This window comes from Chiloscyllium plagiosum, chromosome 5 (assembly GCF_004010195.1).
Source record: "Chiloscyllium plagiosum isolate BGI_BamShark_2017 chromosome 5, ASM401019v2, whole genome shotgun sequence".
NCBI lineage: Eukaryota > Metazoa > Chordata > Chondrichthyes > Orectolobiformes > Hemiscylliidae > Chiloscyllium > Chiloscyllium plagiosum.
Window position 1 is genome coordinate 83090809 of NC_057714.1, and position 14477 is coordinate 83105285.

General features: G+C 40.2%; 1 protein-coding gene across 1 annotated transcript in view; it reads left to right on the top strand.

The window, feature by feature from the left end:
• The window catches only part of gad2 (glutamate decarboxylase 2), a 139973-nt gene continuing 125496 nt past the window's right edge, over positions 1-14477 (top strand). The window contains exons 1-3 of the mRNA XM_043690485.1: positions 1-927; positions 1944-2003; positions 8066-8215. Coding sequence (XP_043546420.1) covers positions 858-927; positions 1944-2003; positions 8066-8215 — 280 coding nt within the window. The 5' untranslated portion in view covers positions 1-857. The remainder of the gene's footprint in view (positions 928-1943; positions 2004-8065; positions 8216-14477) is intronic.

Sequence of the window (14477 nt, forward strand, 5' to 3'; positions counted from 1 at the left end):
GTGGGGTGAATGCCAGTGCTGTCATCCACGACGGACTCGTGACTCCTGCCCGCACCACATGCTCCGGCGACCACGTCTCTTCACATTGACTGAAAGAGTGACGGTCTGACTCATTCAGACCCAGATTACGTCAAAACATTGAAAAGACCCCCCCCCCAACCCCACTCCCTCCCCTCCCCAAACCTTTCCATGGAAAGAAAGTTTGTGTTTCAGCTCTGACTATATTCCTGAAGCAGTCTACCGTACTGTCCCGCCTTTCTCTGTCTCTGCCTCTTGTCTTTTTGCGCGCCAAAGTGACGCAGATGCCCAAAGCGCCAGATTTCGATGCAAAGTAGATCAGATCGAGATTGATCGGCGCTTTGGGAAAGGAAAAGGAAACCCTGGAGCCTTTTCCCGAGGAATATCTGACGGAGTGTGAGCAAGCCTCAACCAGTGAGCTCCCTTCCTCCTCCTCCCCTTCCCCCTCCCCCAATCTTGTTAGTTGGTGTCTGGGAGAAGCAGCACCGTCCCGCGCTGTGTGTGAGAGAGAGGTTCAGCACCAGGTCTCAGACAGTTTCCTCCTTACAGGAGCTTGTGCGAGGGAGAGGTTCAGCACTACCTCCCGGACAGCTCCCTCCACACTGGAACTCGTGTGCGGACACGAGAGATTCAGCACTACATCCCGGACAGCTCCCTCCCTACAGGTGCTGGCGTGAGCCGGAGAGATTCAGCACTAGGTCCGGGTCAGCTCCTTTCCGAGAGGTTCTGCACCAGGTCCAGGACTGCTCCCTCCTGCTTGGACGTGGCTCTGAGCTCCGGATGAGAAGCGCCGCCACGTCTCCAGCAGCTCCATCCTCTCGAATCAACCCAGCGTGGAAATGGCATCTCTCGGGTTCTTCTCGAACGAGTCGGCACAGCGGTCCGGCGCCGGAGACAATTCGACTGCAGGTAAATGAAAGGCAACACGTGTAAGATGTTAAAGGAGGCGGGGAGGCAGGGAAGGGAGGGGAGGGGGAATGAGTTCAAGAAATGGAAAACCTCAAAGCACCGATCGGTTTGAAAGCTATTGTCTCCTGGATGACAGGACAAAGTGGATATTCTCTTGGGAATTTGATTTCGAAGTAATTAAATGCACGTTGAATTTTATTGAGTAGTTTTCTTTCAAATGCATCTGTTCTGTTTACGGTTCAGTGACAGCAACTTAATGGGTTTGGGTTGTTTGCCGATTAAAGCTAGTGATTCACTTTGTAGGTGAAATGATCCAAAGGATACAGCGATTTAAATACCAGTGGAATCTAAAACTAAAAATTTACTTCCACAATAGGAAGTTCTTTTTGATTAAAACAGGCTTGTTTTGATTTTGTATACATTTCCTGAAACTGACGTACTGGATATTCGTCATCTTCAGCTAAAACCTCCAAGGCAGAATTATCGCAGCTTTAAAAAAAATCAAATTTCAGAAGCTTTACTGAACTGTTGCCCGATAATATCGTAAGGAAGCCTGTCTATTGTAATCATACATGTACAGCGCTACATAGTAGAGGGAAATTGAACAAAATGATCGGATTAGACACTCAAAACTTTAAAAACAATTCAACATATGAGAGATTTTGCTTTGATTCATTGTTTTTAAAGTGATTGTTATCCAAAGGGTGCCACAGATTTGGTCCATCATATATCCAAGTCAAACGCCCTAAAACAGCACAGACGTCGCCGTCTCATTGACCACGCCATGAACTCCTGCTGTTGTTCACAGACGAGTGCCAATATGCGTTTTATTTTTCCGCGGGAATATCCACAACAATATTGACTCTTGCTGACAGGGCGCCCTCCTCACATTCGCTTGTCTGTAACTGATTCAGACCAAACTGAAGTAACAAGTCTTCTGCCTCGAAATCGAGGCAAAAGGTCGACTAAAATTAAAAATAGAATGTAATATATTTCCAATACTTTCTGTTTCACAGCCCCAGCCTGGTGTCAGATAGCTCAGAAGTTCACTGGCGGTATCGGAACTAAGCTCTGTGGTGAGTGTTGTCAGGGTTTTCATCGGCTCGCAAGTTAGGATCAACTTAACCGACCTCTTCCTTCATTTTATTGAATGCATGATTTATATGTTTTAAAAAATGACTGCCGCGAACATGGCGGAGATACTGATTGGTTGGAGTTGCGAGGGCTGCCAGCCTAAGTTAGTGCGGTTGAAGTGACCTGATTCACTGAGCTCTCCTGCCCTCTCCACCCACACATTAACCTCCTCACTGATTTCAAAGTATCAAACAGTCTGACCATTAGCTTCTTCTGGTTCAAGGCAAACTTTGTCAGTATCAAAACAAAAGTAAAAGATCAATTCACGGTCTTGGAAGTTGAATATTCGTTTAGAGTTGCCTTTAGATGCACCAGTCCGATAATTTCTCACGTTGCTTCGGTGCTGCATTGTCTTTGAGCACCATGATTGCAGCAAATTGGTTGGTTTTACAACACAAATAGTGAACCTCGGGAGCTGCTTCTTCGAGAACTGACAAAGGAGGTGATGAAACATAATATACCAATAGCTGGGTTCCGGGCAACAGAATATCCACCTCCAAATTCAAGTTATCATATTCAATGCAAATATTCAAACAGACTGAGCAGCAGTGCAACAAAACGAATTTTCTAGCAATCCACCTTTATATTTGACATTCAAAATTTTTGATGTTCTATTAGTTTCAAAAAAGCAGTTACTTTTGGAATGTCACAAGTCATTCTGTGAAATGAACACAATTCAAAGGCATCATTGTCAAAGCTTATGTTCAAAACCAACCAAACCAAAATCAAGAAGTTCAAAATGTTTCAGCATTGCATGGAATATTTGCTGTGCTACAAAACGTATTTAAGGTTAGAGAAGGAATTATAGTGCATCACTGCACTAAACACATAAATTGTTCATCAGCCACCTCATGTTCACAGAATTACAGAAGTGTTATGGTTCAGAAGGAAGATATTAGACCCATCGTGTCTGCACTGGCTCTTCAACTGAGCATCATTATCCAATGCCAGCCTCCTCCTTTTTCCCGATATCCTTTCATAATATTCCTACCGAAATAGTAGTACACAGCTTTCTTAAATATTTCGATTTAACCCGTCTCCACCATTTCATTTGTCACCAATATAAAAGTTCAACTTAAAGGCGATGGGTGTTACTACTGTTTCAACTTTAAGGTATCAGGCTGATTGGTTGTAAACATATAAAACACAATGATCCTTTCTAAATAACACAGACAATAAAAAAGTTAAATTAGGCAATTATTTACATTATTTCAGCATGCTTCATCAGAAGGGATAATTTTTTTTAAATTTCATATTTCTCATTTTACTTTTACATTAATTTTAGCTTTGCACATAAAATCAAGACAGTTGTATAAGGAACATAGGAGCACAAGGACAAGAAGAAGTCTTTCAGCCCATCGAATCAGACCTACTATTCAATGCAATAATAGAGTCATGAAGTCATAGAGTCATACAGCACAGAAACAGAGCCTTCAGTCAACTCATCCAAGCTGACTAGACATCCCAATCTGACCTAGTCCATTTGCCAGCATTTGGCCCATATCCATTAGGCAGTTTCATCTGAGCTAGCAGTCAGCAATATTAAACAAGGTAACTAGCTCTGTGAGATGTCTCAAGTTAGTCCTGTGAAAAGAGATTCTGTACAGAATTGTGATGTCAACTAAGGTTATTTCCAATTTTCTTCTCCCTAAACGTTAATGGATTGGCCCTACACTTTGAATAGCCTACCCAGATGCATCACCATTGTGAATGCATCTAGTCACATCTGTATACAAATGCTCCTCTTCCAGATGCTGGTGTATTACCAGTTCTCTAGTCAGATAGATGTTACTCAAACAGTAAGCTGTGCATATGCAAACCTGTAGGCAACTATTATCTTAACATGAATCACTGTCAGTAAATTGCAAAAAAAAACCCAACAGTACAATTTTAGGTAGTCACTAACTTATACTGAACTAATACATCAGCATAGTTCCATTGAACATTTTGTTATATTACTACAACCTAATCTCCATAACTGACAATGGAACTACTATCCCAAGCAAAAATGCCACGATACCAATATCCAATCCAATAAAAACCCTGCAGTCACTGATGTATCATATGTTTGTCTATCATGTTTCTCCTATATAGCTGAATTGTTACACGATTATTACCGCTAAACACACACACAGCAGCATCACTGCACTAAGTGCAAAACATAAGTTGAACATCAGCTGACCACATGTTCACAGAATCAGAAGTCATCCTGTGCAAGAGGCTCTTTGACAGGTCATGTTTGACTAGCTATTCAAATGAACATATTTATCCAATGCCAGGCACTCTGCTTTCTCCCCACATCCTTGCACCTTATTTTGATCAAATAGTTGACCAATGCCTTCTTGAATGTTTCAATTTAACCTGCCTCCACCATGTTTCCAGGCAGTTTATTTCACATTGGAACTACTCAATGAGTGAAAAAATTACTTTTCTCACATCAAATTTACTCCTTTTGCAAATTAATTTAAATCAACACTCTCTCATCCCTTTTCCGGAATGCTGTATAATGTTTTACCTAAATACGCTGACAGTAGGATTATGAAGAAATAAAAATTGCACAAATTCTGTTTTCCACTTGCATGAAGTAAAAATATACCATTTGCATACAGGAAAAAGAAAGGCAAACATCCTACAGTTATATTTCCCAAAACAAACAAGCTATGAAAATATATCTAGTCTGCAACTGCTTACATCCTACTGCCACATTTGTAAGAAATAGCACAACTTAGAGGGTCTTGGCTTCAATTGCATAAATATAACCAAGATAATTTTAATCGGCAGTCCTATCATTTGTTAGAATGTCAAATTCTGACTTCATCTGAGAGATTTGAGAATCTAGGGCAACTTGCATTCAAATAGAAATGTTTAAGAGGAGGTTTAGTAGTGGGAAGATGTTTAAATTATAAAAGACTTGAAAGTGAAATACAGGAAATAACCTTTAGCTATTATCAATTTAAAATTGTCACTAAGATAATGAGGAGAGACTTTAAAAAGAATTTCCTCTCATAAAACTATTTGCCAGCATGAAATATTTTACTTTAGGATAATTGTTGAGATAGGTACCATAACATCGTTTAAGAAGAAATTAATCAAATATTTGATTCAGAGGAAGATCCATGGCCCACAGCAAAAGAACAGCATGATGGAATAAGTTAGAGATGCCTTTAACTTATCACCATGACGGACATAATGGGTTGAATAGTTTTCTGCTAAGTTGCAATCTTCTCTGATTCAAACTCCACTAATAATCATAAGACAGTAAATTAAGAACAATGATTTTCAAATTGTTTGTAATATAAACTTTTTAAAAGAATTGTTAGGAGAAAATTTGCAAAACAAGTTTTGGATTGTAGTGAATTTGATGTCACAATTGACTATAACACTTGGTATTTGTGCTTAATGGATAAATATTTACATCACAACCTTCTGTCTCCATGAATATGGGTTATGATGTGCAACACTGAGCTTTTAACTCTGTTCTGTAATAGTATCACCTGTTACAATGTCATATTCTGGCCTGATCACACACTGTCAATGAATATTATGTATAACAATATCATTATCTCAACAAACATTCATGGTTCATTGTACAGGGCGGCACGGTGGCACAGTGGTTAGCACTGCTGCCTCACAGCGCCTGAGACCCGGGTTCAATTCCCGCCTCAGGCGACTGACTGTGTGGAGTTTGCACGTTCTCCCCGTGTCTGCGTGGGTTTCCTCCGGGTGCTCCGGTTTCCTCCCACAGTCCAAAAGATGTGCAGGGTCAGGTGAATTGGCCATGCTAAATTGCCCGTAGTGTTAGGTAAGGGGTAAATGTAGGGGTATGGGTGGGTTTCGCTTCGGCGGGTCGGTGTGGACTTGTTGGGCCGAAGGGCCTGTTTCTACACTGTAATGTAATCTAAAAAAAAAGGTCATCCAACACTTGGATTTGTTCTGAAATGGGCCTTATTAGGGAATCTTATATATTTTACACCAAATTCTGTTTCCTTTTATAGATTATAGGAATATCAGTAGCTTATAAGTAAAAAATATCTTATGAATTAGGATGTTTCGAGGATTAATGCAGGCTCTGAGCTGAAATAACTGATCTCATTGAGGATGAGACCATTATAAAAGATAGGTTAAGGAAGGGAAACAAATTCAATCTGGTTTCTCACTCCTGATCAGTGTCTCCCACTTGAAAATGCACAAGTTACACATAATTAAGAAGGTTAATGGGATGTTATTATGAAATGGATTGAACATAAAACTTATATCGTAATTAATTTTACAGTGGATCGAAGAGACTATATCTCTCATATTATGTTCAATTTTGGTTTTCTTACTTAAGAAAGGATCTAAATATATTGGATGCTATCCAGAGCAGGCATACTAGGTTGATGCCAGGAAATAGTGGATTGTCTTAGGAGATGTATAGCGGGAAGAGGTGGAATCCAGGTAGCTGTGGGAGTCGGTGGGTTTGTAAAAAATATCGGTGTCAAGTCGGTTGTCATTAATGGAGATGGAGAGGTCCAGGAAGGGGAGGGAGGTGTCAGAGATGGTCCAGGTGAATTTAAGGTTGGGGCGGAATGTGTTGGTGAAGCTGATGAACTACTCAACCTCCTCATGGGAGCACGAGGTGGCGCCAATGCAGTCATCATTGTAGTGGAGCAAAAGGTGGGGACTGGTGCTGGTGTAACTATGGAAGATGGACTGTTCTACGTAGCTGACAAAGAGACAGGCATAGCTGGGGCCCATATGGGTGTCCATGGCTACCCCTTTGGTCTGGAGGGAGTGGGAGGATTCGAAGGAGAAATTGTTGCGGGTGAAGACCAGTTCAGCCAAACAAATGAGAGTGTCAGTGGAAGGGTATTGTTGGGGACGTCGGGAGAGGAAGAAACGGAGGGCTTGGAGGCCCTGATCTTGGAGGATGGAGTGTAGAGGGACTGGATGTCCATGGTGAAGATGAGGTGTTGGGGACTGGGGGAACCGAAGTCTTGGAGGAGATGGACGGCATGGGTGGTGTCTCGAATGTATGTGGGGACTTCCTGGAGCAGTGGGGATAGGACAGTATCAAGGTAGGTGGAGATGAGTTCAGTGGGGCAGGAGCATGCTGAGACAATGAGCCCTCCATTCCTGATGAAGGGCTTTTGCTTCTCGGATGCTGCCTGACCTGCTGTGCTTTTCCAGCACCACTCTAATCTAATGTTGGTTTCCAACATCTGCAGTCCTCACTTTTGCCTTAGGAGATGTACTGTATGAGTCTATCACTCTATGACTCTCAAAGAAAGGTACAGACTATGCTGGTTTCCACTGGAGTTTAGAATAGTGAGAGTTAATATATTCTGAATGTCCTGAAAAGGTGGATGTGGCAAGGATCTTCCATTTAGTCATTGAGTCCAGAACTAGGGGGCACTGTATAAAAATTAGGGGTTGACCTTTTGAGACAGCGATGAGGAGAATTATTTTTATTCCTCAGAGGATTGTGCAATTTTCAAACTCTGCCTCAGAAGGCAGTGGAAGTGAATAATTGGATATGGGGGTTCCCAAATAATGAATGTCCAACTTGCAAATGCTCATACTTATGAACACAACACCACCCAGGGTATAATTTTAAAAATTTGACATAGAACATTACACATACTTACAAATATGTTTATATTGTTTATATTGTCCTGCATTATGAACTGACCTGTGTATAAATTGATCTGTGAACTGCCTCCAGAATGGAACTTGGTGCAACCCAGTGACTGCCTGTATATTTAAGGTAGAGGTTGATACATTTTTGTTAGACAAGGAAATCAAAGGTTATGGCAGTCGAATTTGTGTGTGTATGTGTGATGACATCAGGTGATGACAAGATTGAGGTTGTCTGGGATACCTTCTCCCTCTCCCCCATTGATTCTGTTTGAGTTCAGTCACATCGGATGGCTGAAAAATGACAAAATATCCCAACAGCTGTGTAAGATAAATAAATAAATTGTGAATAAACATTTGGATATTCTGTTTTTGTTTTCAATCCCAGCATTCTTATATGGCGATGGGCAGAGGCCCACAGAAAATGTTGTAAAGGAGGAAACAACATCCCTGGCAACCAATCGATCCTGTCCCTGCAGCAAAACACCATGCGCTTGTCAGAAAGTTCAAACCAACTTTTCCGTCCTGCATGCAACAGGTAAACTAATCTCTGGAAATGTAGTATTACTTTCAAATTATTTTACAAATTATTTGGCTTTATTTTGATAATATATGAAAGCATATACATTACAGCGATTAATTGTGGTTACGAATTTAGTTTAGTATAATTCAAAACATACGTTTTAAATTCTGCCACGTAAGGTCAGAATGGGCTACTATTTATTAGATCATAAGAAATATGAGCAGCTTTTTGTCATTCAGCCCATCAAGTCTGCTGCATAATCCTATATGATACGACTGATCTTATGCTGCACTTTATTCCTTTCTCTGACCTATCTCCATTACCCTCTTTATTTCTGTTTGTAGAAAGGAATTGTAAAAACTAACCACCCACAGAGAGAGGAATTTCCTCCTCATCTTAGTCTTGGATGAGAGAACCCTTACTTTTAAGCTGTGCACCCTAGCTCTTGACTCCTCTGTGAGAGAAAACATCCTCCCACAGCTTCCCTATGAAGCTGTTTCAAAATCTTTAATATATAAATAAGATCACCACACAATCTCCTCAACTCAAATGATTATAGGTCCAACCAGCTCAACATTGCTTCATTTCTCCCTTCTGTGATCTGCTTCCAGTGTAAGTATATCCCTTATTAGGTAAGGACACCCAAAAAATGTACACAATGCCTCAGGTATGATTTTGCCAATGTTCTGTACCGTAGTAACAAAACAATTGTATTTTATTTTCCACCCAGCACAGCATCCCATCCTATCCTATCCTAAACCACTGTAATAAAGGTCAACATTCCATTTCCATCCCTAATTACTTGCAATCACCTGCATGCCAACATTTTGTGATTCCTCTACAAAGGTGCAAAGTTCATCAGTAGTGCAAAATGAGTAATACTGTTGATGTGGTGTACATTGATTTCCAAAAGGCAAATCAATATAGTTACACAAAAAGAGTTGTGAGAAAAATATCTCATGGAACAAACAGAACAGTATCAACATGGATACAAATTGGCTGAGAGAGAGGAAACAGTGAGTGATAGTTAAGGATATATTTCGGGGTTGAAGGAGTAATTTTAGTGAAGCTCCCCAGTGATCACCTTGAGGGATCTTTGCTTCTTCTGATACATGTTAATGACTTAGACCTTGGTATGAAGGGGATACTTGCAAGCGATAAAAGAAACTGAGAAAATTGGTAACTGTAAGGAGGACATGTAAAACTCCAAAAGGACATTGATAAGTTGGTGAAGTAGACAGACAGGTGGCAGATGAAATTGAATGTGGAGAAGTCTAAGAAACCTTTTAGTAGGTGTATGGAGATACTGTATATAATAAAGGGTACTATTCTAAAGGGTATACAGGAGTGGAGAGAACCAAGATATATCTTCTAAGCAGAACAGGTAGAGTGAGAAGTCACTAGAGCTTACTGCATCCCAAGCTTTATTAATAATTAATAGGAGTGTAGAGTAAAGTGGCAAGGAGGTTATGCTGAACAAATATGAGACACTAGTTAGATCTCAGCGGAGTGCTGTGCAGAGTTCTAGACCACAAACTTTAGAAAGGATGTGAATGTACTAGAGGGAGTGCAGAAGAAGTTGACAAAAAAAGGCTTCAGTTATAAAGATACTTTTGAGAAGTATGGACTGTTTTCCTTGGACAAGAGTAGGCTAAGCTGAGATCTGGTCGATCTGTTCAAAATCATGAAAGAGCTGGAGAGAGCAGAGTGAGTACATAAGAACTTAAGAACATAAGAACTAGGAACAGAAATAGGCCATCTGGCCCATCGGACCTGTTCCGCCATTCAATAAGATCATGGCTATACTTTTCATGGACTCAGCTCCACTTACCCACCCGCTTACCATAACTCTTAATTCCTTTACTATTCAAAAATCTATCTATCCTTCCTTAAAAACAACGAGGTAGTCTCGACAGCTTCACTAGGCAATGAATTCCATAGATTCACAACCCTTTGGATGAAGAAGTTCCTCCTCAACTCAATCTGCTCCCCCTTACTTTGAGGCTATGACCCCTAGTTCTAGTTTCACCCACCAGTGGAAACAACCTCCTTACTCCTATCTTATTCCCTTCATAATTTATTATATTTCTATAAGATCTCCTCTCATTCTTCTAACTTGCAATGAGTATAGTCCCAGTCTGCTCCATCTCTCCTCATAAGCCAACTCTTTCAATTCTGGAATCAATCTGCTGAACCTTCTCTGCACCCCCTCCAGAGCCAGTACATCCTTTCTCACGTAAGGAGGCCATAACTGTACACAGTGCTCCAGGTGTAGCCTCATCAGCACCCTATACAGCTGCAGCATAACCTCCCTATTTTTAAACTCCACCCCTCTAACAACGAAGGAGAGTATTCCATTTGCCTTCTTAATTACCTGCTGCAACTACAAAACAACTTTTTGTGATCCATGCACAAGGACACCCAGGTCCCTCTGCACAGCAGCATGCTGCAATGTCTCACCATGTTCCCATTCATAAAAGAATAAGAGAGCACAGATATAAGGTAATCTGTAAAAGAAGAAAATGTGGCATGAAAAATATCTATTTCACATAATGAGTAGTTAGGGTCTGGAATGCACTGTGTGGTTGCATTCAAGAGGGTATTAGAAGAATAAACAAATAAGCCAAAAGATCTGCAGATGCTGGAAATCAGAAACAAAAACAGAAGTTGCTAGAAAAACTCAGCAGGTCTGGCAGCACCTGTGGGGAGAAATCAGAAACTAGCACTAATTATCATTATCACATTACCACCAGACTATTAATTACCCAGGTAATGTTCTAGGTACACGGGTTTGAATCCTGCAGATGGTGGAATTTGAATCCAATGAAATATATGGAATTTAGAGTCTTACAAAACCATTATCGATTTTTGGAAAAATCCATGTCCTTTAGATAAGAAGCCTGCCACCTGGCGCCTCCAGCCCACAGCTTTGTGGTTGACTCTTAACTGTAATTATGGATGGCCAATAAATACTGCTCTGACAAGCTATGACCACATTATGGAAATTAATTTTCAAAAAAACACCTCGGAGTCCCTGACCACAGACTAAATCTGAAAATGTTAGACTAAGGTGTGATTGTCTTCTGGAACAACATTTCCCCTTTCCTGATGTATCATCGTGTTTGAAGCTTGGACTATAACTTAACAGCTTGGTCCTTCAAGCTGTGCTTACTGCTGATGTGGTTGCGGTGAATCACAATCATATCCAGCAGTGTCCATATACTACAGCTGAGGAACATCACCCTACCCAGCTATCATTATTGTTTATTTTAACTAATTGGGTTTTAAAAGTAGAAATATCAGTCAATTATTATCTCTAATTATAGCAAATAGCTTAACTAGCTAAGCAACAAATGTATTGCAATGCTTAAAATCTCTCCATTACCATTTTAAATGATTACTCATGTACAGAATGTCAACATGTTTTGGTCGCCTAATTAAACTTGGAAAATTTACCAGGTTCTGGAGCTGTTTTAAAAAAAAAGTCATGGCACCTTTCCCCTCTGCATCAAAATGCAACTTAGCACTTTAACTTCACCATATTCAAGTCCCATCCTATTCTGTGGTCCTATGCTCTGGACCAGTATTGTTTGCTGTTCCAGGTTTCAGGCCATATTTGAAAGTTGTTGTTAACAGCCATTAACTGAACTCACTTTAGCTACACATTTTAATTGATTGATTGATCAATTTGATTTTATTATCACGTTACTCAGGTACAAAAGTACAGGAGTGCAATGAAAGTGTGCATTGTCGCCCACACAGGAGACCACATGTAACTTGGTACAGAATCATAAGAACAAGGTAGAAAGAGAGAACAAAGTTAAAATATTAAACATTGCAGTAATTGTAGTATAGCATGAAACATACAAAGTAAGGTTAAAAGTTACACATTGCAGACCGTCTTAGCTTTAAGTAGAAAATAAAGAAATAAAATTCACAAAATTCAAACAAAATGCTGAAGTGCATCCTTGCATCTACTTGAGGTGATGGACATGTTGCAAGATATTGGAGACTGACTCATTTCATACGGCATAAAAACAAAAAGTTCTAGAGAAATTCAGCTGGTCTGATGGCATCTGTGAAGAGAGAAACAGAGTTAATGTTTCAAATCCAATATGGAGTTTCTTCAGCATTGATAATTTCATATCATGCACTTTGTTGATGGCCAAAGAGATCAACCCATGACAGGCAGGTTCTGCAACAGGTGCTGCACATGAGGTAGCTGTCAGGTATTGTTGGTGATTGTTGCTTTTGGTATTGACCATTGTTGTACATTCACTGTTGACATTAACCATACTGGACACAGAAAATACATAATGGGAAAGAAAATGACTGTGACCATACCTGGAATAGGTGGGGTGAGTGATTCAACCTGAAGGAGTTTGCAGGGCCCACTGATGTGAGGCCTTTTAATGGGAAACAGCATTACCCACAGACCCATGCACTGTACAGACACTCAACAAACAGTAGTACAGAGTCAAGATCGGAAAAGCAGAGCAGGTCAGGCAGCATCCGAGGAGCAGGAAAATCGGCGTTTCAGGCAAAAGCCCTTCATCAGGAATTCTCCATTTGAACCATATAGGAAGTCAAAACAACTCAGGATAAAATCATAACTTTATTTATTCCTGACCATTATTGTCTATTTTCCTAACAAACTATCAATATATGCAAAAATTAATATCAAGTGAACTAGCTGGGCATATATCAAAAAGCTAGAAGATGAGTCTAGAATCCATTTAAAAAATCCTAAGATGGAAAAATAAGAGAGTAAGAAGTTCAAGTTTGCCCAATTGAAATCTTCGATGTTCAAATTAATTCTTTGCCAGAATCAGTGAGAGAAAACGGCAAATACAGCATCCATGAAATAGAACCCCTACAGTATGGAAACAGGACTTTGAGCCCAACAAGTCTAGACTGATCCTCTGAACAGCATCCCAATCAGACTCATCCCCCACTACCCAATCCCTGTAACCCTGCATTCCCCATGGCTAATCCATCTAATCTACACATCCCTGGACAGTATGAGCAGTTTAGCTTGGCCAATCCATCATCTTTGGACTGTTAGAGTACCTTGAGAATCATTAAACTGTTAATTTATTAATGTCTTTATTTACAGTCCTCAATTAATTCAGTATGAGAACTAATGTACTCTCAAAGCTGGTGAATAGCCTTTAGTGTTTTTTTTTCTGTTTGTAGGCATTCACCACAGTCCCTGATTACAATTCATTTATTGATTAGTGTCAATACACTAAACTCTAAGAATATGATTGTACTTTGTCTTAAACTGTAGTGATACAGCCTTCAAAGGGATTGCATCTTCAATGAATAAATAAGAAAGTAATTATAAAATCAAAAAAGGATTTGAAGTTTTTTTTAGTAATATCAGTGGTAGACATAGGGCAAAATTTGATGGAATTATTCACCACTAAAAGGGCAGCCTCCCAACTAGCTTCAATTTCTCAGCCCATTGGAGTGTGGACCCTGTGGAGATCGGAAGGATGTTAAACGAACATTTCTCATCGGTTTTCACTCAGGAAAAGGAGAATATTGTAGAGGAGAAGAATGAGGTACGAGATTTTAGACTAGAAAGGATCGAGGTTAGTTGCAAACAGGTGTTATCAATTCTAGAAGGAGTAAAAGTAGACAAGTCCCCTGGGCCAGATGGGATTTATCCAAGGATTCTCTGGGAAGCTAGGGACGAGATAGCAGAGCCTTTGGCTTTGATATTTGAGTCATCATTGTCTACAGGTTTGGTACCAGAGGACTGGAGGATTGCAAATGCTGTGCCCTTGTTCAAGAAGGGCAGTAGAGGTGACCCAGGTAATTATAGACCAGTGAGCCTTACTTCTGTTGTAGGAAAGGTTTTGGAAAGGATTATAAGAGATAAGATTTGTGATCATCTATCAAGCAACAATTTGATTTCAGATAGTCAACATGGCAGGTCAACCTCACTGAGTTTTTTGAGAAGGTGACCAAGCATATAGATGAGGGTAGGGCAGTTGATGTGGTATACATGGACTTCAGTAAAGCCTTTGATAAGGTTCCACATGGTAGGCTGTTGGAGAAAATGCAGAGGCATGGAATTGAGTGATTTAGCAGTTTGGATTAGAAACTGGCTTTCTGGAAGAAGGCAGCAAGTGGTGGCTGATGGAAAATATTCAACCTGGAGTCCAATTACTAGTGGTGTGCCAAAGGATCTGTTTTGGGACCACTGCTGTTTGTCATTTTTATAAATGACTTAGACGCAGGCATAGGTGGATGGATTAGTAAATTTGCA